Raw genomic sequence first — 24,118 nt, 5'->3', positions numbered from 1 at the left:
GCACCAAAGTAAAGCCATTCAAATTTTTTAAAAATAATAAAAACAAAAAACTCAATCTGTCTTTTAATATTTTTTTTTTAGTTGGACACAATATCTTTATTTTATTTACTTACTTTTATGTGGTGCTGAGGATCGAACCCAGGGCCTCGCACGTGCTAGGCAAGCACGCTGCCGCTGAGCCACAACCCCATCCCCAATTTGTCTTTAAGACTAGATAGCATTTTTTATTTTTTTGTGTGTGTCCCTTAAAGGGGGGAAAAAAGTTCCAGCAAAAAAAAAAAAAAAAAGTCATCTGTTTTCTCAGAAATTTATAAATATTCTCTACCTTTTTTCTTTTTCATTGGTTCATGGCTCTCTGGTGACGTAGGAATAGGAGAGGTATCCATTGGTTCAGATTCTTCAGTCGACACCTCCACTACAGTTTCTGTAATGACATCTGGCCTCATAGCAGCATGGATAAATTCTGGAGTTGATACACAAGGAGGAACAAACACTTCCACTATAAAAAAAAGTTGAAAAATTAAAATTTCCCACCCCTATTAATATTTCTTATAGGGATAGTTCAATATTTAGAAGTAAGGTTTACCATGAATCAAAGCAGGATAAAAACTAAATACTAAAGAAATTAATTTGTTGAATATTCAATATGATCCAAAGTATGCAAGAAAATAAAAGTGAAAGAAATTATCTTAAAGGTGGTAAACAATCACTTTTTTTTTTTTTTTTTTTGGTGTTACTGGGGATTGAACCATCCAGGAGTGTTCTATCACTGAGCTACATCCCCAGCCCTTTCTTATTTCAAACAGGGTCTCAATAAATTGCAGAGGCTGGCCTCAAATTTTCAATACCTCTTGCCTCTGCTTCTCAAGTAGCTCAGATTAAGGCATGCACCACCACACCAGGCTTCTTCACACTTTTAAGCTCTCTATAAACTTTTGATTAATTTTGACAGCTGGGAAAACATTTTAAAATTATGGTCTAACAGTTCTTTAGTAATTACTTTCCTTCCATATATCCATAATTATTCTTTAGGTAATATATGCAAATTTATCAGATTTATAAATATGTATTCAGTAAAAAGTATGCACTTATAGTTCATTTTAGAATATAAAAAAGAAGACTGTTCATTACAGATCAATGAAGATTACATTTCAATATTTCAAATTCATATTTAATGAAATAGTCCTGGTTTTTAGGTCAATAAAAACAGTACATACAAATTGCTATCTTGTATGGTATTACACACTAATGTTGCTCTGGCTTCCTTTGAATATGCGTGATTAATCTGTATGTGACATTTCTATTTCAAATTTAAAGATATACTATCATGGATTAATATATTGACCAATAAGCCATAATTTACTTCTCCTATCCCTGAATAAAACACAGGGATCCCTATTTGAATTAAAAAGTATAGCTGCTCTTAGCATTTATCATAAATTGGTATTAAGTATCTATCTCTATCAAATCAAAGTAATATTTGAACATTTTATTAAAATTAGCACTACAGTCTAAAAAGGAAAAGGAGATTTAAAAAGTTAACTCAGAGGCTGAAGGGGCATGAAGGAAATGGCATAAGCTCCCTACTCCACCATCAAGGGTTCCCTAGAATTATTGCCTGTTTATAACTGAACAAAGGACTGATAGTGGTCACAGAAGGCAATGGCCCAATGTGCCACTCTTAAGGACTCTAAAAGGCCTAAATTTACCCAGAATTATGGATACATACATAACATAAAAGGCTATTTCATAAAAATCTATATACCTACAGTATCATTTTCTGCATCATTTATTATGAGATTAAGTATTCAAAGTAGGATTTGGGAACCTTAATAAAGATCAATCATTCTCTCAGGTTTTTATGTATAATAGACCTTTGAGAAGTCCAACAATAATACTCTGGCATTAAAAAGTCTTCATTCTAATATGAAGTAATATGACAGTAAGATGAACAGTTCACATACCAGGACTTCTTGCATCCCTCAAGCAGGTAGGAGATTCCATATGAAGCAAGGCTTCAGCAGCTTCAATCGTCTTATCTGTACAGTGTGCATTACTGCTATGAACTGAGGCTTCCACTGGGGGAAAAGTAAGTTTTACTGAATTAAAAATGAACTACATACATTACTGTTTAAGACATAACTATAAATTATCTTCTATGTGAACAACTCTATTGATAATACTTACAGAAATAACTTAAAACCAAAATAAGGTAGTATTTACACTTAATGAATGTGCATTTAAAAAGCAACCAATGAGGCTGATGAAAAATTAATGAGAAGTTTCTGGATCTTATCCAAAGGAACACAAAAAAAGACCCTCCCTTGAAATTTGAAGTCTGTATCAATTTTAGGCCAAAATTAACTTGGGGGTGGGAAGCAGGGAGAGGATGGTGTAGATTAACAATCCTACAAGGTCAATTATATATTTTGATATATTGCCACTAAAAACTACAAGTAAGAAAATACTTAACAGAATCGGTCAGAAACATTTTTTATTTCTAAGTGATTTTAATAAATTAGTTTAATTTACAGAGACTCTCTTGAATGAGCAGGGCTGCCTGAGATGTATAACAACACCCATTAACTTTAGCTATAGGACAATTGGGAACTTTCTTCACAATAACCTTGTTCTTTTCCTCGGAACTTCACTTGACTTTGCTAGGTTTTACCTTGGGGATTTTTTTCTGTTTTTGTTTCATTATTTTGAGATTGGCCCTGGCTGGTCTCAAATTTGTGGACTCAAGTGATCCTCCTGCTTCATCCTCAAGTAGCTGGGACTACAGAGGCCCACCACCACACCTGGCTCTCTTAAGAGATGTTTAAGTTTCTTTAACAGTTATCCCCCCACCACAAAGCCTTTTCTAATTCCATCACCTTTTGGGTGTCTCTTCTACCACTTCTTTTCATGCTTTGATATTAAGTTACTTGTGAAACTGTTCTAGTCTCTGCCACAATCTCTTTAGGCCTCAATGTTCTTCAAAAAACAGGAATATTACTTACCTCAAATAGTTTTTAATACCTTTATTTTGTTTGTTATTTTTTTCTTATGTGGTGCTGAGGATCAAACCCAGTGCCTCACACATGTGAGGCAAGCACTACCACTGGGCCACAACCCCAGCCCCAACCTCAAATAGTTTTGGGAATTAAATGATGTGATTTCCATTAAAAAAAAAAAAAAACTTAGCACAGTGCCTGGCATATAAATAACTTGATAAACAGTGACAACTTAACACTCCCACAAGATACTAATAGACTCCTTGAGGTCAAGGGAGCTATCTTAACTCAACTTTATAGCTGCTATAATTCTCAATGTTCTTTTATGTATTGAATGTCGAACAACCCACTGACCTTCCAAGGGAAGTGGGGGACAAACTTCTTAATGTTTTATTAATTTTGCATTATATATTCAAATACTGAATACTTTCCTTGGTAAAAGGCTCTAAAACATATATGTGTAGCAGTTTTTAATTTGATAGATTTTTCTCAAGATGTCCTCTCAAGAAACTGAAAGTAAATGTTTATACAAGTTTCATAAAATCATATTCAAATTCACAAGTTCTATTCACTAATGACATGAATCTTTATTTTCAGGAAACTTATAACTGGGGAGAAAAATCCACTTGGTTTCAGAATTCACCAATGCTAAAGCTTCAGCTTTAAGCACCAGTCATTTGGGGAGCATTTATTTTAAAAATCCAGAGACGGTTCCACCACCTGTTGCACATCATCCACACTCTCAACCAAGGTACTAGGTCTCTCCAGTTGCTCTTTCCATTTATGGAAATCTGCTCAAAGCTAAATGGTTCCAGAGAGGCAGCCAAACCTCTAAGTAAATCTATCTTTAGGTGACCCTGCTTACTCTTATCTGCAGCTTCACTAAAGCAAAGGATTCAATCAGTCCTTCTAGCTCAAATTTTTAAGAAACTTAGTAGTAAGTATAAAATATATTACTATTCTCAGGAATTTTTTCAAAGTGCCTCCCTACAATACTCACATATACTACTGAACCTGGAAAGCGCACACAGGTTTTAAAAATTTAATCTAGGAGCATTCTCTTTAAAAGTCTGCTTGGTGCTGCAATTTAGCTGTTGTCTTAGGTGCTATTAATAAACTATCCTGTGTAAACTAATGCCTTATGTAATTGTGTTAAGACACACCCTAAAACTCTACCATATTAAAATCAGACTTGAAGTATTCAGTATTAGTAATTTACCAGATTTTTAAGTAATTAATTTATGAACAAAATGAAATTTGCCTAACACATACTATGTGCCTGAAATTCTTATGTAGTTTGAGGCATATTTTCAAAACCTTAATTTCTTGTTGTTATAGAAAAAATTTTAAAGTGTTATTTTCTTATATTTCTGACCTTTTCCTTCTCCCCAATGTGCAACATATTATATCCTAGAAATGCCTTTTTAAAAAATTTATTTGGTAAGATAAATACATATTATAAGAAAATTTATATCTTCAATTTAGGATGAGAATATAAAATATGTATATGACATCTAAGAATTATCGACCAGAGAACTAACAGTTTAAGGATAATCAACAAGTGGTTGCTGAGTATTTCACCAGTGTCTGCCCTGTGCTACAAATCTGGGATACAGTGTGAATAGGTTGTCTAGCTTCATGAAGCTAATAGTTCAGAGGATGTCAAAAACTTAAGTATAATAAAATATAATTTTAAAAGTTACTCTGTAAGACAACAGCTCAAGGAGACCACTGATTTCACTTCTTTTTCGATGCTTACTTCTTTCACTTTCATCTACCAACTCAAATAATGCTAAACACAAAATTCCAAGAGCTCACTCTCAATTTACAATAATGTACCACTGACAGTTCCAAGAATACCTATTTTGTAAAAACAGGCACTATGTCTATACTTTTGTTAACAGAAGTAATTTTTTTTCCCTTGCACTACTGGGAACTGAACCCAGGAGTATGCTACTACCAAGCTGAACATCCCCAGTCCTTTTTATTTATTTTTTTGAAGGACAGTCTCACCAAGTTGCCCAGACAGGCCTTGAACTTTGAATCCCCTGCCTCATCCTCATTGTGTGCCACCAGCCCAGCAACAAGTAGTTTTTGATAACAGAAATTTTAAGAGCCACCTCTTTTATACAAGTTTCTATAATTAAAACAATTTTTTTCAATACTATTTTGTTCAGATCAGTAATTAAAATTTAAACTCAAACTACACACAATTCTAAAACAAAAGCATAAATTTAACAGTGTTGTGCAATGAAAGTAAGTAAACTAAAAGCAATAGCTGAAAAATAACACTCCTTACCTCTTATTTAAAATCTGAGAGACTAGTATCCTTTTTAAACCTGTGTATGAAATTTACAGAGGAAAAACAAGCAATTCCTTTTAAATAGAAACAAATGAAGCTGAAAGTAACCAGAAAGGTATCATTTTCTAGTAGTTCATATTACTAGTCAATCCTCCTTGAAGAAATAAATGCATCAAATACATTTCAAAAACTATTTTCATTTTAAACACAGTGCCAAAACTAAAAATTGCCCAAGTCTTCATTTACTACTGGTAGGAATATTCTTGTTCCATTTCTATGTTTCTAATCAACTGGTGTTTGTATGGTAGACTATTCCAGACTCACTCAACAGCTGTTACAAAATACCAAACTTGGTAATTAAGTCTGACAAGAGGCATACCTCTCAGCTTTGCATAAGAGAATGCTGGCAATGGATCTAGTTCATAACAATGTTCTCAAGTCAAAAACAAAATTTAGTAGCAATTTCATTTGAGAGCAATGGAGGGAAATGTTAAGATGTTCCATTAAGTGACAGAGTACTCTCCTACAAACAGCACCACAAACCAGTATCACAAGATCATCACTGTTCAACCACCACACACTTAACTTATGTCATGCACAGGCTGTAACAACAATAGTAATGAAGAATACAAATGAAGGCAATGGAAAGAGGGGAAAGTAAAAGTTTGGGTACTCTACCTTTTTTTTTTTGCCCTTGACCTAATTAATGTATCTGTGTTATAAACTATAAAAGAGAAAATAACTAAATACTATTTTCCAAGAAAAATAACTAAATACTATTTTCCAAACCAAAGCTGTCCAATAATAACAGCAACACATATAAACTTTTCCTGTAGCCACGTTTCAAAAAGCAAAATTAACACCTTTGTTTAACCCAATACATCCCAAACATTGCCATTTCAACATGTAATCAATATAAAGAAATTTAAAACTCTCAGTCACATTTCAAGTACTCAGTAGGCTACTGGCTACCATACTGAACAGGAATACTGTAATTCAGCTCTTCTCAAACTGTTTCTATTCAGAGGACCCCAGAGTTTGATAATATAAGGTCTTGTCTATAGATATGTATCATATTTGAAATTAAAACAAAAGAAATTTTAAAATACTAATTAATTTTAAAATAATTACTTGTAAACAAACGCCTTTGTGAAAACTTCTAAACAAATGTTGTAAACTTTTATAAACAGATTACTTGTAAACAGATTTCTTTTTTAAACATTTAAGTTGTAGGATGACACGACACCTTTATTTATTTATCTATTTTTTTTTCATGTGGTGCTGAGGATAGAACCCAGTGCCTCATGCATGCTAGGCAAGTGCTCTACCACTGAGCCACATCCCCAGCCCTGTAAACAAATGTTTTTATGAAAAACTTTTTTAAAAAATTTATTTTAATTAGTTACACATTACAGTACAATGAATGAAAAACTTTTTTTAAAACAAAAAATTCAGAGTAGCTTTGTTTTTTACATTTTTGCAAATCTTTTTTGTTGTGCATGCATACACCTACACCACTGGGGACTGAACCCAGGGCCTCCCACATGCTAAGCAGGAACTACACCACAGAGCTACATTCCCATCCCTGAACATCTTTTTAATACTTAATTTATTTGAAGGCAGACAGATTTACCTCCTTCATTCAATATGTTGGAATACTGTGTCACAGCCTTTAGCAAACTCCTCGCATACTTGTGAAAGTGAAAAAACAAATGATCTTTTAGTATCATCAAGAAAACAGTTTTAACTTCCCAGATAAGACTCTTGGGACTCTCAGAATCCCCAGATCAGAGAATATGGGTTTTAAGGTACACAATTGTGTATTTATCATCAAATGTAATCAATAATAACTACATTCTATACTCATTTCTATGAGTTTTAGCTTCTAAATATAAATATCAATATGTAAATGAAAAATTACTATTCCATTTCTATAAGTAAAACATTATTTGTCCACTTACATATTAAGGATTTTTTAAAAGCTGCAATTTTTTGAACATTTAAACTACAGAGTACACAAACAGTTATTTTAAATGTCAAGACATCCTTCTCTGCCCATAAAATTGGTTTCAAAATTAAATTGCTTTATGTTGAATTATCCTGGTTGACTTTTTACACAACAATGTTACTCTGTAACTCATTTTTATATAAATTTTAGTATTAATGCTGCAATGAATTCTGAAGGTCAATTTCAATACAATTCCCAACCAGCACCCCTTCCGCACCCCCACCCCTTAATAATACAAGGGACTGAACCCAGGGCCTCATGAAGGTTTGACAGAATTCTATCACTGAGCTATACCACCAGCCCCCAAAGGAAAAATTTTTTAAAGAAAATTAATACCATTTTAATTTTTATTTCAACACATGCTTCCTGTCTTTTTTCACATACTGCTATTTTTTTTTTTTCCTATTGATACATGTTGAGCACTCCAAATCTGAAATGCTCTGGCATTTATGCAAATATTCCAAAATCCTAAGAACTCTGAAATCTGAAACCCTTCTGGTCCCAAGCACTTCAAGATAAAGGATACTCAACCTTCACTAGATATTCCAATTCATAGTAAATCAGAAATAAAATTTACAATTTCAAATTTCATGACAAATGCTGACAAAATACAACTTTTTCTTTTGTCAAGTGAAAATATTCAGGCAAACCTTCCAGAGAAAAATTTCCCCTTCATTTAGTAACTATTATAAAACAGAACTTCTGATGCCTTTACTTCTCAAATGTAAAAAAAAGAAAGAAAGAAAAAGAAGTCAAGGAATGCATATGTGGCGATACAAAGGTGGCATTTTTTTTAAAGTTGTTGATGAACCTTTATATGGTGTTGAGAATCAAACCCAGTGCCTCTCACATGCTAGGAAAGAGTTCTACCATTGAACTACAATCCCAGCCCCAAAGGTAGCATATTTTAAACCAAAATCTTTCAGGAAATCCAGACCATAGACACACAATACTTTCACATAAATTCTAAGCATTAATGCCAGACATTTGTTTTCCTGTGTTAAGCTAACTATACTAAAACCAAGCCTTAATTATTAAACTATATAAATAGACTTAATGTATGTACATAGCCTCAAATTCCAATTTGTCACCCATTTATAAATAAACTAACCTCTTAAATATGTAATACCACAAACTCGTAGTATAATTAAAAAAAAAAAAAAAAGAAGAGCTTTAACTTTCCATTAAATATTCGAACCAATTATAACTTTAGAGCTTAAAAAAATCTTAGAGGTCATTTACTTAACCCTGTCAGAGAAAATGAAGCCATAAGTCACCAGGAAAACCTAGTGTTAGTGATAACTAGATAAAGATCCTCAACTCCTTGTTTCAGGGTCAAGGCTCACTTTTACAAATCCTGTTGTCAGTGAAAGTTTTATAAAGTGTTAAGTCTTGACCACAAAAAGATATTTTGTGTATATAAATGATAGTGATATATAATAAGCTCATTTATTTCATCCCACTGACAGCATAAATACTGACAGCTGAAGGAGTACATATACATGATAATTAAGTTCTAAAGGAAGAAAACATTAGCAAGTCTATTCTCTTGTACTTTAATATGTGACAGTAGTTACCACTCCACACTAATCATCAATCTATTATTATAATCACCACAGCTATTCTTACATTTATACATCATAGAGATTTTCATGTATCTTCTCAACTAGATCATAAAATCTCTGTGAGGAAGAATTTTCTCTCACTCTTGATGACCTCCCTCAGAGATAAAAAGTGTGTCCTGACCATTTTACAAATACAAAATTTGCTAATATGACAGAAACTGGCAGCAATAAAAATTTAGAACCATGTATCTTAATTTCTGGGATATCTCTTCTAACTTATCAAACGCAGTGCAAGGCAAGTGCTCTACCACTGAAGTACAACCCTTGTCCCCAAACATATTCTTTGTAGAACATCATGATCGAAAATGGTATTGTATAACACATAATCTTTCTTATTTGCGCACTCTGGAGCTATGAAAACAAGGTACACAGCTTGCCAGAACATGAAAAGTAAAAGACATAACTATAAGATCTGCAGTACTAAAGAAATTCAGTAAAGCTGGAAAAGGACATTTAATTTCTTTAAAAACCTTTATCATGGCTGTGGGTGTAACTCACTGGTAGAGCACTTGTGTAGCATGCTGTGGCCCCAGGCTCAGATCCCTAGCACCAAGGGGGAGGGGTGGGAAGTACACCATTATCAAAAAAACCAAAACTCTGTATATTCAAACCAAACACAGTTTATATCTACAGGTCACTTCATTTTGCTGATCATTCCCAAGGACTAATGAAAAAAATGCCTCCTACTGATGAAGTTAAGCCCTCTCACCTTTATTGTACTTTTCAAAAGATCTAACTGCAGAAGCTATTTCAAGGTTCTCTGTGGAGTATTCAATCAGTGGAAACAACCTCTCTCATTCAGCAGTCACCATTATCACTGACCCAACCAATTGTAATTATTGACTGCAATATAAAGTCAAAAATTTATATTAATTCATATTGTATTATTAACGGACCGAAAACATAAAAAAGAAGTTTTCATTGTGCTTTCTTGCATTCATTAAATTCGTGTGTGTGAGAGAGAGATGCTGGGGATTGAACCCAGGGCCTTGTGCATTCGAGGCAAGCACTTTACCAACTGAGCTATGTCTCCAGTCCAAAAACTTAAAAGTCTTCATTTCAATTACTACTCAGAATACTGTGATTTGTCTTTGGAACTTATGAAAAGTACAATACTACGATTCATAGAATAAAAGGCTATTCACCATGTGTTATACAATACATATGGTTACATGATTCCAGTTCTGTTAAATTTAAAGATACACGTGTTCATGTTTTATCCTCAATCGAATTGCATTACATAGTTTTGCAGCCAAACAACTAATTTCAAGACTCCCTACCTAAAAACAATGGATAGAAAAAGTGCAAGACCTTTCTTAGCATTACTATTCCTTGGACATTTCTCATTTTCCAATTCCCATCGACAGTGATATGACACAGAACCCGGAGAAAGGAACATGTATATTTATTATTACATTAAGCAAATAATATTCAAGCCATGCTACAACGACCTAGGGCCCTCACTGTGCCGTCTGCTATTAAGCAAAGCTGCTTTTTCTATGTAACTTAAGTCCATGCCCTTCCGCTGCAGCAGTGGCGCTGCACATCCCCCACCCCTCAGCCACTTCCGTGTTTACACTCCTCTTCCCTCCAATTCCATGCGTACATTGTCAGCTTCACTCCCGCCCAATCTTCATTGGCCCAGCGAGGGCCCGTAGTCCCGCCCCCAGAAATCAACGTTCTTATTTGGAACATCTCAGAGAGCAGATTGGAACGGGAGACCTGTCAATCCCGCGGGTTCTGTCCTCTCCTAGGCGCTTCCGCTATGGTGGGAGGTTTGGGGGGGAGGGGAAAGGGGGCAATTCCGTGCGGAGACTTCCCTGGGCCCAAGACTCCCTCCCGCCCGCCCCGCTCCTTCACATTCACCCACTGTTTACAAAAATAAACGCTCTTCCCTCTCGCCCCGACGCACCAGGTCAGGGGGACGAAATATACTCCGTGTCCTTCCCATTCTCTCCCCCAAAAATACACCCCACGAGGGAAGGGGCATAAACCTAGTTTCTTCACAGCCACCCACTAAACGAGGAGAGGCGAGCCCCTGGGAGCCGTAGCACCCCGGTTCCTCAACGTTATTAAGTGACCCTTTCCAGGACCGTTACTCCTGAGCTGCATAATGCGGGGATGTGGGGAAGAGGGAGGGTCCGGGCATTTTTTGGCGGGTACCGGTCCACCGGACATCGCCCGGGGCTGCCCGGTCCATGCGGAAGTCACGGATGCGTAGGCGAAGTCTGAAGGGGGGCGGCGAGCGTCCCCCGGCAAGCCCGCCGCCCCCGACCGCCGGCAGTAGCGGCCTCTCCAGCCAGACAGCGTGGCAGGCGCAGCGGAGAGACAACAGCTTCACTCACTTCCTGGTTCCTCGGCAACTGGGGTGAAGCGCGCAACTCGTCCGCCCCCGAGTCCCCAACTTAACCGCGGCTCGGTTCCCCAGCACCCGCTGGCAGCGCTCCTCCCGGCAGCTGCCGTCGCCGCTCGCCGAACCCACCCTGAAGCGACAACGCCGGATTCAAGGCAGGTTACTCTCCAAGGTGATCACTTCCTGATTCGTCGCCTCCATTACTTCATTCACTCCCCCCTCTCCCCGGCCGCCCCAGTGACTGAGGTGGACACTGTTCCCCCTGCACTGACCGCTACCGGGGAGGCACCCCGCCTTCTGTGCACCCCCTCTGCCGCTGCACCGATGCACAGGAGAAAAGTTCCCCTGTCCTTACCGGCCCGGATGAGCAGATCCAGCTGGTTGGTGGGTCCCTCATGCAGAGACGTCGCCATGTTTATCCCGGGGCTGGAGCTGCTGCTTCACATTGACTTCCACCGTGAGCAGCGGCGGCAGGGGAGGAGGCGGAACCCGCGGCCGGAGACACACGCCGTGCGACCGACACACACTCACGCACTCGCACACACTCCGACGCCCGGATCCTTGCGCGTCCTCCGACAGGAAGCCGCGGCCGGCCCGCCTCCCGCCGCCGGGCTGAGAAACCCCACCACCTAACGGCAGGGCGGCGGCGGCCCGGCTGGCAACGCGATCCTTCCGCCCCGCGCCCAGACAGGAAGTCCCGACGCCCGCCCGCCCGAGCGGCCGCGGCGACACCTGAGGCTGCGGCGCCCGGCAGCCGGGCCGGGACCCGGCCCTCGGCCGCACGGGGCGCGTTTCACGCCCTGCGGAAGCCGAGTCTGCAGTCGTGCCCCCTGCAAAAGAGCCATTAATCAGGTGGTCCTCCTGGAAGCGACCGAGCACTGTCCCGCAGCTGGGAGCAGCGGTGGCTCTTAAACTTGTCTGGGCCTTTTTGTAGCTTATGCAACACGATCAGTTCCCTTCAAAGAACCACACTTTAAAACAGGAACGCCAACGAAAAACGTCACATCTAGAAAATATTCCAAAAGCATGGACTTGGAAAGTAAGAAGCTTCCACTACTTTCCGAGCCCGACTTGGTCCCTCTCCCTTTCAGAAGTCATAGGGCAGGCTACACAGGCACGCAGCAAACAGAACGCAGCAGCCCCGGGCGCTGGCTCCCCTAAGGGCAGTCTGAAACCTAGGTGCCCTTACATTTCTGTTTGTTCGTTTGGAAACGAAGGTGTTCATTTACACCGTCATCTACTTCAACAATCTTTTTGCGAGAAACTAACCTTCTTACCAAAAAAGTACATATTAAAATACAGTAAAAGGAGATAAATTACCAACTTTGTGACTATGAAGTTAATTGAAAACACAAAAAGTCAAGCCAATGAAAATGATGACTGGAGACCTCATTATAACAAGAAAAAGTCTTCCTAAATTTAAGATAAAAATCATTTGAAACAAAATGTTACCCTGAAGTTGTCACAAAATTTTCATAACACATTGCCTTCTACAGATTAAGTGTTCGGTGTTTGCCGAATAAACTCAAAAAAGTTTTGCCAGATACAAATTGAAAATAACAAGGTGACATACGTTTTATGATTTGAATTGATTATTTAGAGAAAAAATATTTAACAGCAACATTTATAAAAATGAATAAAATGATTTTTATAAAAGTTTACCCAACAGTGCAGCGTCAGAATGGATTTGCAAAAAGCCCATGATTCTTTTTTTTTTCAAATTTCTTCTGTCACTATTTATTCTCTAGGACCTTCCCCTACCTCTGCCTTATTACGAAAAAGAACCCACGTGCTGTTTCCAAAAACAGTTCCCTTTAGTCCAAATAAAGATCTCTTTCTTGGAGTAAGTAAACCTGATAAGATTGAGGCAAAAGAAACTAAATGACTGGTTACTTTCACTTATTGGTAATCAATATGAAATAAAGATCATCCACTGACAGTATCTTTAACAGTCTCCATGTGAGGGATAAGGAATACCAAGACGGAACCTTTAGTCAGACCACCAAAATTGATAACAAATCTCAATTTTTACCTTTATCAGTATTTTTTCATGCATTATGTTTAGAAAAGAAAACAGTACCATAAGCCCAAGTATATTTTTTGTGGAGGTGACAAGACAACATGGCTCAAGAATAGTCTTCTCAATGTAGGAAAGACTCAAGTCTGTAGCCTGATAGGCAACTTTTACTTTACTATCTGCTTTTAAAATGTATCTTAAGAAGTGTATGTGCATGTATGTATGTACGTGTGTGTTTTTAATTTTCTGTACATCCTAATTACATGTGTCTGTGACCACCTTATATTTTTATCTCCAGGAGAATAGCTGTGTGTATTCTTGCATAATATTTATTTTACTTATATACACAACACAAATGAACTCAAAAAGACTGGAAAATATTACTATATTCTAAAGCTCTTGTAAAAACAAAATTCTCTGGGCATTAATACCATTATACCTTACTACTGTAACTAGGCTTTCAAAAGCTACTAATGCTTTTTAGAGACCAATAAATACTAACTGGGAATAACAAGAAAGGATAAGCCATTGCTCATATAAGCTAGAACAAACATCCAGGACAGCAATGTACCATTTATCAAAAGTCTAAAAGAAGCTCATGTTTCTGATGTAGGAATTTCATTTCTAGGCTTATCCTGAAGAAACAGGGAAGATATTCAATGGATTGCTCTATTTAAAAACAAAAACAAAAAAAGGCACAGTAGCACAGATCTGTAGTTCCAGTTACTAGTCAGTCTGAGGAAGGAGGATCACATGAGCCTCAGAGTTTGGGGGAGGCTGGGCAATATAGTGAGACACACCTCTTTAATGAATAATGATAACTTCAAATTTGAATTTTTGGGGGAGGAGAGTGCTTAAGACCAAAGGTAGGGATTCACAGAATGGGACTTTTTGATGTTCAGTTTTTTGTCGGTAGTGGTGGTTGAATCCGCGGCCTTCTGCATGCTAGACAAGTGCTCTACCACTGAGCTATATCCCAAATCTTTTTTATTTTATTTTGAGACACTCTCACTAAAGTTGCTAAGGCTGGCTTCCACCTTGTGACCCTCCTGCTTCAGCCTCCCAAGTAGTTGGGATTACAGGTGTGTACCGCCATACTCAGTTCCTCTTATTCCCCAAATTTTTAACATGAGAAAATATTAGAAATATAGATGTGGCAAGATTTATACATTTTTCTATAGTTATAACTCAAACCATGGGGCACACATGATTGTACATATTTATATATAAGTATGCATGTTTATATATATCACAGTATGTGATACATATACATACATTTAAGTATATCTCTGTGTATATATGCACATACACATCTGCACTTTTCAAGTTTTCATCATGAGTAGGTAAAGTAGAATTTTTTTTCTTTTTTAAGCTATGAATTTAACCCAAGGGCACTTTTTACCACTAAGTATATCCCCAGCCCTATTTATTTATTTGTTTTTGGTGCTGGCAATTTAACCCAGGGTTGCTCTTCTATTGAGTCATATCCACAGCTCTTTTTATTTTTATTATGGGACAGGGTTTCACTAAATTGCTTAGGACCTTGCTAAATTGCTGAGACTGGCCTCAAACTTGCAATACTCCTGCCTCAGCCTCCCAAGCTGCTGGGATTACAGGCATGAGCCACCATGCCTAGCTATGAGCAGAATTTTCTTAAACTTTTGAGTCTGAATGTGCAGGCTATTACCATAGACACTTTAAATTCATATTCTGCTAATGACATTACACTTAGAAAGACATCCTCTATAACAAAGTAACTAATATGTCCTTGAAGAGGGAAAAAAGGAAAGTAACAGCTTATTGAATGCTCATCCAATAAAAGTCTTTATGCTAAATACTTTACCTTCCTATTTTACTCACTCCTCTCCACCTGCCTATGAAATACATACTACTATTATGCTCATTATATAGATGAGTGAACTGAGGTTAGAAAAGGGCAGGGTCAGCATGCAAACAAGCACCCTGACACCACAGCCCTCGCTCTCAACACTCCCCAGGAACCAAACTAACAGCCTGTTTACCTGAGATGATAAATTTAGTGCCTACATATTTTCTCATCCACACACTTTTTTTCACATTTCCCCCTTCATGGGAATTAATTAATTCCCCCTCTCCTTTTTAGTGTGGACAGTACTTAGTTCCTGTCTTCTAACAAAAAGAATAAAGCTGAAGATGAAAATCAAATGCCACTCAAGTCATGAGTAGCCCCCCCCCCCCCCCACAGCAGCTCTGCGGAGCTGAAACATAAGGCAAGAATGTCCTGCCAAGAGCCATGTCTGACAGACAGACCCTCCAAGTCTTCAGATGAGTGAAGCCCTCGATGACCAGAGCCAGGGCCACACAGCAAAGCCATTCCTCAATTCTCAACCTCAAAAATTGTGTGAGACGGTAAATGTTTGGTGTTGTAATGGGGTGGCTTGTTAATCAGCAAATATGTAACTGACATGGAAAGAAGGGGAAGTTTAAAATCCCAACTGGTCACAACTCACAATTTTAAGAAAGGTTATAAAGCTTGTTAATGGTCTCTAATTTTCAAGGACAGAATCTTAAATTCATTTCATTTGTTAATTTGCTTTAGTTGGGCAAACTCTTTCAATCACTAATCTCTTGTGTTTTGAAAATGTCTGAATATATAATCATTACAATTAAAGTACACTATAACCAAAAATAAAAACCCTTGGCCTTTTTACAGAATTTGAATGCTAATGGCCACAAAATGTTCACTTGTGATATTTGGGTGATTTTATAGTCCTGTAGTAACAAGAATAAAAAAATGCTTGAGATATATAATTGTTCCCAATACCATATAGGTTTTAAGTGTTTTTATTTTTAGATTACACTAATGATTTCATTTGTATCCTTTTGATATCTAGTACAAAGAATGATACAATGTTATGGTTGGAAAAGAGTCAAGTGATCCTATCACCCACAGGTTTTCAAAACATAAAGAACCTGATCATGACCTTTTTTCTTTGACTATCATGGATTAGGCATATGACACAGGAACACCCAAACCTATAATGTGTGCTCTTTCAGATAGTCTCCAGCTAGATTCTAACACAAAGGGTGTGGGAAGTGTAACTGAGAATAATAACACAAAGGGTTTGGGAAGTGTAACTGAGAATAAAATCCGGGATCATTCCACCTCTGAACTTGTATCTTCAGCCCTTTTTATTTTTGAGATACAGTTTCACTAAAAGTGTCAAGGCTGGCCTAAAATTCACAATCCTCCTGCCTCAGCCTCCAAGTGAAATTACAGGTATGTGTCACTACACTGGCTCCTATTTTAATTAGCAAGCTCTCCAACCACCAAAAGGAGAATTACATGAGAATTAAGTTTTCCCTTATTCTATATATACCAATAAACTTGAGGCCCCAAGAAGTTAAATACTTTGACAGAGATCATAAAGTATCTTATGATTTCAAAGTCAGAAATTCCAGAAAAATCTTCTATGACATTTATAGGTTATAAAATAGATGAAGTTAAATCCATTTTACTATTACTTTATATATTGCCAACTGCAAAATGGTTGCTGTTTTGCTTTTTAATGTCAAAAGCTAAAGCAATGGGAAGTATCTTTCTGAGAAGTTAAGAAAAAGAAATATTTTGAGCAGTGAGTAGGAGAACAAACAAGAGGAGGTCGGTCTACGCTTTTCTCATACAATCATACTAACAAATAATGAAATTCAAAGTTTGTGTTGCACATGTTTAGGAGAAAAGGGAAGTCAAGAAAACTAATCTATAAGAAAAAAGACAATAAGCTAGAATCAGGTGATTTAGGACCACTAGGTAAAAAACTTGGTTCGCCTACATGAGAAAACAGGAGTACAGTCTACAGATTTACAAAGAGAAAAGATGAGTTAGTTCATGTTTTATCCTACGGTTTGTCTATTTGCAGTTTTTCTGGTCTACTGGCTTATTTTAATATCATATTTTACATTATATAAGTAAAATAAAGATGCTTGAACCCACAGTCACATATACATTCATGTATTCAACAAATAATTAAGCTTATATGCCTACAAACTGGAAGCCCTAAATTATTAACAAAAGAAAAAAAGTAGTCTGACTTTTCAATTCACTGAGTCCCCCCCTTAAGAGTGAAAGTCCTAAAGACAATATGATATACAAAACTGAATATACATAAAGTTAAACAATAATGGGTATATGCTACATCTTTAAACCCCACCTAAGAAAGTTCAAATATTTATATGCGTACAAGCCTGCACAAGCCAGGCACAGTGGTGTACACCTGTAATCCCTGTGGCTTTGGGGGCTGACATAGTAGGAGCCCAAATTCAAGGCTAGCCTCAGCAATTTAACAAGGCCCTAAGCAACTGAGACCTTGTCTCAAAATAAAAAAGTAAAAAGGGTTGGAGATGACTCTCAGTGGTAAATTGCCCCTGAGTTAAATCCCCAGTACCAAAAAACAAAACAAAAGCCTCAAAAGTAATGAGAGTTTTTTGTTTTTGTTTTTTGGTACTGGGGATTGAACCCAGGAATGCCTAAACCATTGAGCCACATCCCCAGCCCTTTTTGTAATTTATTTATAGACAGTGTTTCTCACTGAGTTGCTTAGGGCCTGGATAAATTACTGAGGCTAGTTGAACTCGAGATCTTCCTGTCTCAGCCTAATGAGCCACTGGGATTACAGGCATGAACCACCATGACCAGCGTCATGAGTGTTTAATAGAGGTTCACAATGACAAAATTTTCTTAAGAAAAGAACATGGCTCTTTTTAGATTTTCATGACTTCTAAAATATTTTATCATAAATCATCTACAATAAGAGCATTCATTGTAAGGTATAAACCATGCAAATCCTATAATGAGTGAGTAGCCAGTATGTACCATTGTTGATAACTACATGGCTTAGTTATAATTTGACTTTTTATTCATGTTGTTTACATTTGACTTTAAGTTTTCCCTGGGCCAAACTCTCCTAAGTTTGATTGTTTTTCTCTACTTGAGACAGGGTCTGGCTAAATTGTCTAGGCTGACCTCAAACTCTCAATCCTCTTGCCTTAGCCTCCCAAGTAGCTGGCATTATAGGAAGTTTGTTGATTATATGCTTCATGATTTATACTAGGCAAAACACTCCTTCAAACTTAGCAATTACTCATAGGAGACTGCAAATTAATTATTCCAACTAGTCTTTTCTAATGAATATTAGACAAACAAGTAACACTTATTAAGCACCCAAATATGCATGGCACTCTGCAAAGTGAATTAAAACAGTTAATGGTCTCTATTTGAAATAATACTGTGACAATTGATTTCAAGGATTTGAGTTTTGTTTGGGGCATTTTTTGTTTAGTTTGTTTTTTTTTTCTTTTTCAATTCCACTTGTAGATCAAGATCAAACTCAGGGTCTCACACATACTAGGTGAGCATTCACCACTGAGCTACAGCCCTAGCCCTCTTAATTTTTTTTTTTTTTTTTTTTTTATTTATTTTAGTTTTTTTTTCGGCAGACACAACATCTTTGTTTGTATGTGGTGCTGAGGATCGAACCTGGGCCGCACGCATGCCAGGCGGGCGTGCTACCGCTTGAGCCACATCCCCAGCCCCCAGCCCTCTTAATTTTGAAACACGATCTCATTAAGTTGCTGAGACTGGTCTCAAACATTTTTTATTTGTTTTAATTAGTTATACATGACAGTAGAATGCATTTATGCACTTTGATATATCATACATGGATGGGAAGGTCTCAAACTTTTCATTCTCCTGCCTCGAAGCTTCCCAAATAGCTGGACTTATAGGTATCTATCACCATGCCCAGCCTAGCAAATTTTAAAAGTAGTTCTTATGCAAATTGTTACCGAAAACAGAAGAGAGCTGTGCACGCCTGAAATCCCAGTGCCTCAGGAGACTGAGACAGGAGAATCACAAGTTCAAAGCCAGCCTCAGCAAAAGTGAGGCACTAAGCAACTCATTGAGACCCTGTCTCTAAATAAAATATAAAATAGGGCTGGGGATGTGGCTCAATGGTCAAGTACCCATGAGATCGATCCCCAGTACCAAAAAAAAAAAAAAAGAAAGAAAGAAAAAAGAAAAAGAAAGAAAGAAAGAGAAGAGAAAGCCACACCTAGATTATTTGATGAGCCCAGTGTAATCTTGACTCTAAAATTAGATAAGAACAAGAAAATACAATTACAGTTACATTTCACTTATAAATATACAAAGCAAAGATCTTTAACTGAAGGCAAAACAAAGCAAAATGATGAGAAATGTGGAGAGGTGACCATCTGAGAATGCAAGAAGAGATCAACACCTGAGAATCCATCACTTTACAGCTATGTGAACAGGTTAGAGGAGAAAAAACAAGATGTCAAAGAATGCTGAAAGGACAAAACCAAAGAAACAGAAAAAGACTCCTTAATTTAATATACATACTAAAAAGCTCACAACAAACATTAAATTTCAAGTGGCAACTTCAGACACACCTCCTTCAGAGATTAGGAAGGAAACAGGGATGCACAGGAGGATCACCATTCCTCAACATAACACCAGGTCCTTGACCATAGCATAAGAAATGAAAAAGAAATACGATGACTAGAAAGAAGGAGGGCTGAGTTGACCCAGCTGAGGCCCCCACTAGACAAGCCAGCTTCCAGCTGATGGACAGATCAACACATTTAAGAGGAACCAGTTCATATCAGCAGAACCACATGACCACAGAGGTCTAGGAGAAATAATAACTGGTTCTTCTTTCAAATTTTGATTTTGATGTTTTTGTTTTTTCGGGGGGGTGGGGGGAAGAGGGAGTACTAGGGATTGAATGAACATAGGGCACTTTACCAATATCTATATCCCACTCCTTTTTATTTATTTATTTATTTATTTTAGCTGTAGATGGACAAAATACCTTTATTTTTATTTATTTATTTTTATGTTGTGCTGAAGATCGAACCCAGTGCTTCATGCATGCAATGCAAGTGCTCCATCACTGAGCTACAGCCCTAGCCCTCCTTTTTATTTTTTAAATTTTATTTTGAGACAACCCTAAGTTGCTGAGGATAAATACTCTTAATGTGGATTGGAACATAATAAGGGGTATATACTAAAAATCTACAGCAAATATCATACTTCATGGAGAAAAAGTACGGCAGCTAGGTATGGTGGCACATGCCTGTAATCCCACAGGCTGAGGCAGGAGGATCTCAAATTCAAAGCCAGTCTCAGCAGTTTAGCACTGAAATTTAACAAATGCTTTTTGGATCTATTGACATTGTTACATGGGTTTTCTCCTTTACTCTAGTTACATGATTACATTAATAGACTTCCTAGTATCTGGCCATCCTTGCCTCCCTACTAATACATCTAGTCATTATGTTTTTAAATCAATGCTGGATTTCATTTGCTATTCTTTATTTTGAATATTTATAGCTGAGATAATACATGAGTTTAACCAGAAACTTTTGTGTACTGGAAATTTTAAGCTTAGGTTAGTCCCGCTTCACAAAATCAGTTTGGAAGTTTTCCGTCTTTTTACTACTTTTCTATGATAATTTGGATATAACAGGAATTATGTATACCCCTTAAAATATAAAGTACTAGAACTGGGTCTGATGGATTTTATTTAAATATATATATGAGCAGCATGCATATTTAAGATTTTTAAAAACGAGCAGCATAGATATGTAAGATTTTTTTAAATGAATCATTATTGATTTGTTCAGGTTTTCTATTTCTTCTTGAGTCTGCTATAATTTACATATTAAGATTATCTATTTCAGGGCTGGGGTTGTGGCCCAGAGGTAGATTGCTCGCCTAGTATGCGTGAGACACTGGGTTCCATCCTCAGACCACATAAAAATAAAGATACTATGTGTCCACCTTTAACTAAAAAATATTAAAAAAAAAAAAAAGATTATCCGTTTCATGGGTTTTCAAATTCCTTGGCAGTAGTTTGTTCAGCATTCTTTTATAGTTTTTAAACTCTATTCTGTTGTTCATATTTTTTGTTCTCAGTGCTTATTTATCCTTTCTCTCTCTTTACAGAGGACTGTCCATTTTATTAATGTTCTGGTTTTATTAATAATCTATTATTTTGCCCAACACAGTTGTACACACCTAAAATCTAGCTACTCAGGAGGTTGAAATGAAGGACCACAAGTTCAAGGCCAGCCTGGCAACATAGCAGGCCCTTGTCTCAATTTTTTAGAAGGCTGGGGAGTTGTACGTGGTGATTCATGCCTGTAATCCCAGAAACTCTCGAGTCTGAGGCAGGACTTAGATCCTCAGCAACTTAGCAAAACTCTATCTCAAAATAAATAAATAAAGGATAGGATGTAGCTTAGTGGTCCCTGGGTTCAATCCTCAGTACCAAATGAGAGTGGAGGGGTGTGGGGAGGAGGGGTGGACTGAAGATGTAGTCCAGTGGTAGAGCATCCCTGGGGGTTCAATCCCCAGTACTGTAAAAACAAAATCTATTGTATTTTTACTTTCTATTTCATTAATTTTGATGTTTATTTTTATCTTTCTTCTACTTTATTTGGCTTTGTTATATTGGTCCTTTATTAATTTATTAACATCAAGATTTGAATATATGCTCATTATATCAATCTTATTTTCTAAGAAATACATTTAGAGCTACTCTATTACCCAGTGAATTCTGCTTAAGTCACATTCCAATTTTTTTTTAAGATGGACAACTTCATAAATTTATGGATCATCCTTATATACAAGGGCCATGCTTATCTTCTCTGTATTGTTCCAATTATAGTATATGAGCCACTGAGCAACATCCTCAGCACCTTTTTATTTTATTTTTTTTAAAGAGAATTTTTTTTTTAATATTTATTTTTTAGTTTTCGGCGAACACAACATCTTTGTATGTGGTGCTGAGGATCGAACCCGGGCCACACACATGCCAGGTGAGTGCACTACCGCTTGAGCCACATCCCCAGCCTTGGCACATTTTTAAATATCTTTATTTTTATTTATTTATTTTTATGTGGTGCTGAGGATCAAACCCAGTGCCTCACACATGATAGGCAAGCGTTCTATCACTGAGACAAAACCCTAACCACTCAGACCCCCTTCCCCCCACCCCCTCAGCCCCTTTTTAAATTTAGAGACAGGTCTCACTGATTTGCTTGGGGTCTGGCTAAGTTGTTAAAGCTAGCTTTGAACTTGTATTCTCCTGCCTCAGCCTCCAGAGTGGCTGGAATTACAGAAGCATACCACCATACCAAGCCCAGGTTTTAATATGCAATGCTTTCATTGTTATGTAGCTATTAAGTATTTTATAATTTTCATTTCCTCTTTGACCTGTTAACTGAGCTTTAGTTCCCAAAATCATAAAGTATTATGATTGTCTTTTCATTGTTTTCTAATTTTATTGTACCATCAAGACAATATATTCTGAACATTGTTGAAATTTCCCTGTAGCATAGCATATGGTTAAAAACTGGCCTTTGGATAAATTTTAAAATATCTGAGGTCTTACTTCTATAGTTTAGGTACAATATTCTATGTTACTTCAATTTATGAAGTTTGCCAGTCCTGTGGCTCAATTCTTTGATGCCATTTTAAATTCTGTGTCTAATTGACTTTTCAATTTTGAAATGTGTTCAAGTCCTACTATTTTGTAATTATGTCTGCTTCTCCTGGCAATTCTGAAATGGTGTTGTAAAGTCATGCTGTTAAATACATGTATGTTTATGATAATTATGCTTTCTGACTATTCTTTTTTCCCAGTTTGAAAACACTCTTTGACCTGATTAAAGATATCCACCCTAAATTCTATCTTATTTCTCTAGATCCTTTGATTAGAATTTTTCTAAATGTTTTTCCATTTTTTAAATTTAGTTTTATCTGTTATGTGTTATCTGTTTCTACTTATTTGATTTACTTTTATGACTCTGTTATAAATATCACAGATTCATTCTAAGAACATCCTTGAAGGTTTTAATACAATTTCTGGCATGCTTTGGACTTATTTCAACTATCTTGATTTATAAATTCTATTTCCATCATTTTTTTCCTTTCCTTTGTTGCCTTGTGAAGTTGGGTCAAGTTTAATTCCCTAACCTAGTAGTTCCCTAACCTCTCAACCTGGTATTTTGAAGGTATGCCCCTTGCTACAGTCTGAGTGTTTAAAATACATCTTTCTCTTTTCACGTGTCACCTCCAGATGTTGTTTCACACAGCTCCTTTGCTATTCACATTACCTTAAGGGCCATCACAATCTGGTTCCACTGTACCTGTCCAGCTCACCTCTCAACCCTGCCTCTCCTACAAAGGACTGCTGGTTAAATTGCACTGCTCATCAGTCTCTAAATACAAAATTCCTGGCATTCTGTTCTGGTCCATGATGCTTTTCTCATTCACTCAACAAATAAATACTTTAATGAAAACCTACTGGGTTCCTGACTGAGAATTCCAGTCAACAAAGCAGATATGGTCTCTAACTTTATGGACCACAGTGTGTAAATATCAAGCACATAAATACAAATATAAATATCATGGTAAAACTTCATGAATTAATGAATTCAGATAAGGCAACTGGTATAGTTGCCCTTCTTTATCAGTGGGTTCTACATCCTCAGTTCAACCAACCACCAATTGAAAATATTGAGGAGGAGCACTTGTACTGAACAGAGACAAACTTTTTGCTTCCTTATTATTCCCTAAGCAACAGATAACCTGGGGCTGGGGTTGTGGCTCAGCAATAGAGCATTTGTCTAGCACGCATGAGGCACTGAGTTTGATCCTTAGCACCACATAAAAATAAAATAAAGTTTATTATGTTCACCTATAACTAAAATAAACATTAAAAAAAGATAACCTATTTATAGAGCACTTATGT

At 37.0% G+C, this 24,118-nt stretch overlaps 1 protein-coding gene and 1 non-coding gene across 16 annotated transcripts in view; both read right to left on the bottom strand.

Moving 5' to 3' along the window:
- Elf2 (E74 like ETS transcription factor 2) overlaps positions 1-24,118 on the bottom strand; it is a 99,428-nt gene that overhangs the window by 9,839 nt on the left and 65,471 nt on the right. For 8 of the 15 annotated variants that reach the window (XM_027926616.2, XM_027926615.2, XM_071614659.1 and 5 more), the window contains 2 exons: positions 1,965-2,078; positions 326-499 (listed from right to left, as the gene is read on the bottom strand). In XM_027926616.2, coding sequence (XP_027782417.2) covers positions 326-499; positions 1,965-2,078 — 288 coding nt within the window. Of the gene's footprint in view, positions 1-325; positions 500-1,964; positions 2,079-5,295; positions 5,727-11,639; positions 11,883-24,118 lie in introns of those variants that run through there. The other 7 variants (XM_071614663.1, XM_071614662.1, XM_027926619.2 and 4 more) reach the window with 6 other exon arrangements.
- Positions 21,946-22,056, bottom strand: LOC114085616 (U6 spliceosomal RNA). The gene has a single exon (XR_003581506.1). It is a non-coding gene; the product is annotated as a U6 spliceosomal RNA (small nuclear RNA).

The sequence above is a fragment of the Marmota flaviventris genome, chromosome 7 (assembly GCF_047511675.1).
Source record: "Marmota flaviventris isolate mMarFla1 chromosome 7, mMarFla1.hap1, whole genome shotgun sequence".
NCBI classification, from domain to species: domain Eukaryota; kingdom Metazoa; phylum Chordata; class Mammalia; order Rodentia; family Sciuridae; genus Marmota; species Marmota flaviventris.
This window is presented reverse-complemented; position numbering and strand designations above follow the sequence as displayed.